The sequence below is a fragment of the Fulmarus glacialis genome, unplaced genomic scaffold (assembly GCF_000690835.1).
Source record: "Fulmarus glacialis isolate BGI_N327 unplaced genomic scaffold, ASM69083v1 scaffold36276, whole genome shotgun sequence".
Taxonomy (NCBI): domain Eukaryota; kingdom Metazoa; phylum Chordata; class Aves; order Procellariiformes; family Procellariidae; genus Fulmarus; species Fulmarus glacialis.
In genome coordinates this window covers 3,127-6,823 of record NW_009218096.1, presented here as the reverse complement: position 1 = coordinate 6,823, position 3,697 = coordinate 3,127, and the positions used below count along the sequence as shown (strand labels likewise).

General features: G+C 55.4%; 1 protein-coding gene across 1 annotated transcript in view; it reads right to left on the bottom strand.

The window, feature by feature from the left end:
- LOC104078334 (max dimerization protein 1-like) overlaps positions 1–3,402 on the bottom strand; it is a gene marked incomplete at both ends in the record, with an annotated part of 3,828 nt that extends 426 nt beyond the window's left edge. The window contains 2 exons of the mRNA XM_009579936.1: positions 675–789; positions 3,373–3,402. Of these exons, the coding sequence (XP_009578231.1) occupies positions 675–789; positions 3,373–3,402 (145 nt within the window). The remainder of the gene's footprint in view (positions 1–674; positions 790–3,372) is intronic.
- Between the last annotated feature and the right edge of the window lie 295 nt (positions 3,403–3,697).

Here is a 3,697-nt window from a genome sequence, read left to right as displayed (position 1 = left end):
AGCCTCTGGCCCAGCGATGGAGAGGTCGGGACTTGCCCCGAGGCCGCCGGAGAAAACACGTAAAGGACACTTCCCCCTCCAGATAGTTTATATGCGCAGCTACGCTGGAGCCGGCCCCATCCTATTTATATCTTTTCAGAGTCTTTGATAACCAGGGAGTCGAGCGCAGCCCAATGCCAGCACTCACCCGGTTATCTCTCAACTCGTGGAGCTCTAAATACGCTCAGCGAGAAGAGCCCTGTCGAGTCAAAGTCTAAAGGACAGAGAGCGAAGTACAAAATATTCTAGAAAAGAAAGGAAAAAAGCAGCTGTCCTCCAGTCCTGCGGCCAGTCTCATCCCTAAGGCTCCTGGGCATCGCTGCGGTGTAGGCGGCGTGTAAAGCCGTGTGGCCGCCCTCTACGAGCCCGTTGATAAGGAGAATCGCACGGACTCGCCGTGCCAACCGCGAGAAGGGCGATACTGAGCCGCAACAGCATCAACTTCCAGCAGTATTTCCAAAGCAACGTCCTGATCTGGCCGTTACTTTCATCCCGCTCGAGGATCCGCTCGTCCCGAAACCCCGGCGCCCCGTACGGCAGTGCTGCTCTCGAAGCCGAGCTCGGCACCCACCCGACGGGGACGGAGCCCGATTTATTGCGTCTCCCACAGTGGTACCGAACGAGCGCGCGCTCACCTTGATGTGCAATTTAGCTTTCGTTAGTAAACTCAGGGTGGTGTGTCTGCTGGCTTCGGGTCCGAGCGGTACCAGCCCTTTCAGCTTCTCCAAACACAACCGCAGATGGGCACGCCTGTAAGAAGATCACACGACACGCTGAGCGTTCAGGTACCCGCTTCCCAAACGGCGTTTCACCCCTCCGAGTGTGAATCGGGGTGGTTGGGAGCTAAGCCGAACCAGACGCCTTCCCACCCTCCGGCGGCTTCCGTACGCTGGGCAAAAACTGCGGCCAGACAAAAGGACCTCTCCAAAAAACCCGACTCCAGCTTTGGCCAACCCCACCGGCAAAATCCTGCCGGCGCCTTTCGGGCTGTCGGGACACTTGCTGGCAAGGAGCTGCCAAAAACCTCGACTTTTTGGCCGAGGATATCCGCTTTTGGTCTTTCTCCTCCCAAAAAGCTCCACTACAAGGATGCTGTTCGGTCACCGCCTTGCTCCACCGACAGCTGAAGCTGTCCACGCAGCTGTAAACCCAGCGCGTCCCTTGGGACTGCTTCCTTTCCCTATTTTTTAGTGGGAACGGGCTGTTTTTTTCTGATCCATCACCTTGGCACACGCAGCTCCGGTCAAAACAAAACCAAGTCGTCGAGGGAACGCCAGCCCCGAGCAGCACCACGCTCCTCGGCCGCCCCGGCGCAGGAGCCTGCCGGGAATCCCTCCCTCCCCGTATAACACCCAGATTTTGTCTGCGTTAACACGTAGGCTGACGCTTTACCGCTTGCATACCACTGCCGAGGGAGACTCTGGCTCCTCGAGGAAGTCCCTTTATCCGTCGATAACCGAGGTGCTGCCAGCATGGGCCGGTTTCCCTCACGTTCGACACTCCAACCCCAAGATTTAGGTCACATTCTTGGGCATCGGTTGCAACACCCGCCTTTGAAATACCCCATCGACACAGGCAGCTGCAAATTGGGATTTTGCAAGTACCTGCCTATCTTGTTTTGGGCACGCTAGGAGTAAACAGGCATTTGCCTACACAAAGTACCTTCTGAATTACAATGCAAACAAAACACGTGGTCTTTACCGTTCGGGTAAATCCCAAACACCGAGAGGCTCAAAGTTGAACCTTTGCAAAGATTATTTTCCTGAGCAGGGGGAGGAAGAGCTGCCCGGAGCGGTGCAGACCTGTCCGACCATGCCGTGCCGGCTTACAAGTGATTTACCTACAAGATCTACGGATAAGGAGCTAGCCCAGCCGCGCTCCACGAAGGCGGCGGCAGCAAAATCGAAACCCTCGGCTACCTCTGCTAAAAAAAAAAAAAGCCTTGTCACGCTGGCCGTTCGCACCAGAAAAACAACGAATGGAAAAAACCAGCCCGGCCTGCCGAGCAGAAGTTACGCAGGGGGGAACACAGCAGCAACCCGCCCCGCTCGGCCAGCGCCGAGCAAGTTTCTGGATTACACAACGCCAACGCCGGAGTCAAAACTGGGGTTTCCGCTTCGAAGTTAGAGGCGCAGCGTATATAAAAACACATTTCTGCCACGCTTCACCCAGCTGAAACTGCTGCCACGCTTAAAAACCCCCAGAAATCCCACTGGCTCATAATAATAAAAGAAAAAAAAAACCCTCAAAGGATTTGTTTCCTGGGCAAAAGACGTTCCAAGCCCATCGGCTCGTTTCGTTGCGCTTGTCCTTACGCTCCGTGAGTTATCCATCTTCCCATCGCTCTCCCTCCCCGTAGCAAGCCAAGCTGCTCCTCGTGCCGGCGGGGGGAAGCCAGCCAACTTTGGTCTCCCCTAGATTCACCGACCGCCACAGGATGGGATTAAGGTGTCTCTAACGAGGAGCGAAGGGAAGAAGGGGCGCGTAATCCCTGTCCAGAGAGCAGCTCATTTCTCCAGCCTGTTCGAAGGGGCGGAAAAGACGGAGCATTTACTGCACTCGCTTGTGCAACGTTACCGACAGGATTTCGACACGGCTCTGGTCTGAAGAAGGCGAGAGGGATGCAAGGTGAGCCTGAAGTAATCAAATGCTAATTTTCTCGGTCTTTTCAAATGAGGAATAAACGTCCCTGGCCTTTTCTAACCTATGTCATTTGGGACAGGGGCAGTTCTGCCTCTTAAGATACAAACCGACCGAGTTCACGCCAGTCCTGCGCTGGCAGCGGGACACGGTGAGATGTGAGCCGCGTCCGAGCCGAGAAAAAGAGCAGCCTGTCGAGGACACGAAGCCGTCTTTCAGCTGGACGACAAAGACCGCACCGGTCTGTCGCAAATAATCAGAGTTACTTGAGTGCAGAGCTCCAGCCGTGCACCTACACCCGACTGCGGGCGAGCAGAGGATGACGGCCACCCCACCGGCATGGGATTGCCTTCAGGAATCGGGAGAGGGCTGGAAACCCTTCTCCCCAGCAAGCTCAGAGGTGGGATGAAAGGTTTCACCGGCGAATTGGGAGCTGGAAGAGGAGATAAATATCATTCCCACCCCCTTATTGCACAGCTGCTCTGGTGGCCAAGGACAGGGAATGCTTCAAGTCCAAGCACTCACCTTGGGCAACATCAGGAACCTCCTCAGCAGCCGCTTTATCCAGCCGCCCCGTCCCTTCTCTCCCGCTCCCCATCTCAACGCCGCCTCAGCTCCCCGACCCTGGTTCCCAACCCCTGGAAAAGCTGCGATTCACCCAAATCCGGCTCCTAACAAGCCTCCAACACTCACCTGTTCTTTTCCATCTCGTTGTGTGTTGACCTGAAAAAGAAAGAACAAGTTATTAACTCCTCCGTCTGACTAGGTACACCGCAATTAGGATTAACACGAGGGCCTTAGTAAACGCTCCCCGGAAAAGTTGCAAACCTCGGGGGCTCTCAGAGCCGCTCAGTACCCTGGGGACGGCGAAAACGGTGGAAGGGACGCAGACAGCCGGGCGCAACGGAGAAATCGCCAGATAAATGGCAATAAAAGGGCCAGTAAAACCGTAAGATGGGATTTTAATGCGGAGGGGCTCAGTTTTAGAGCTAGGACTAGGATTAAGCAGCGGTATCGG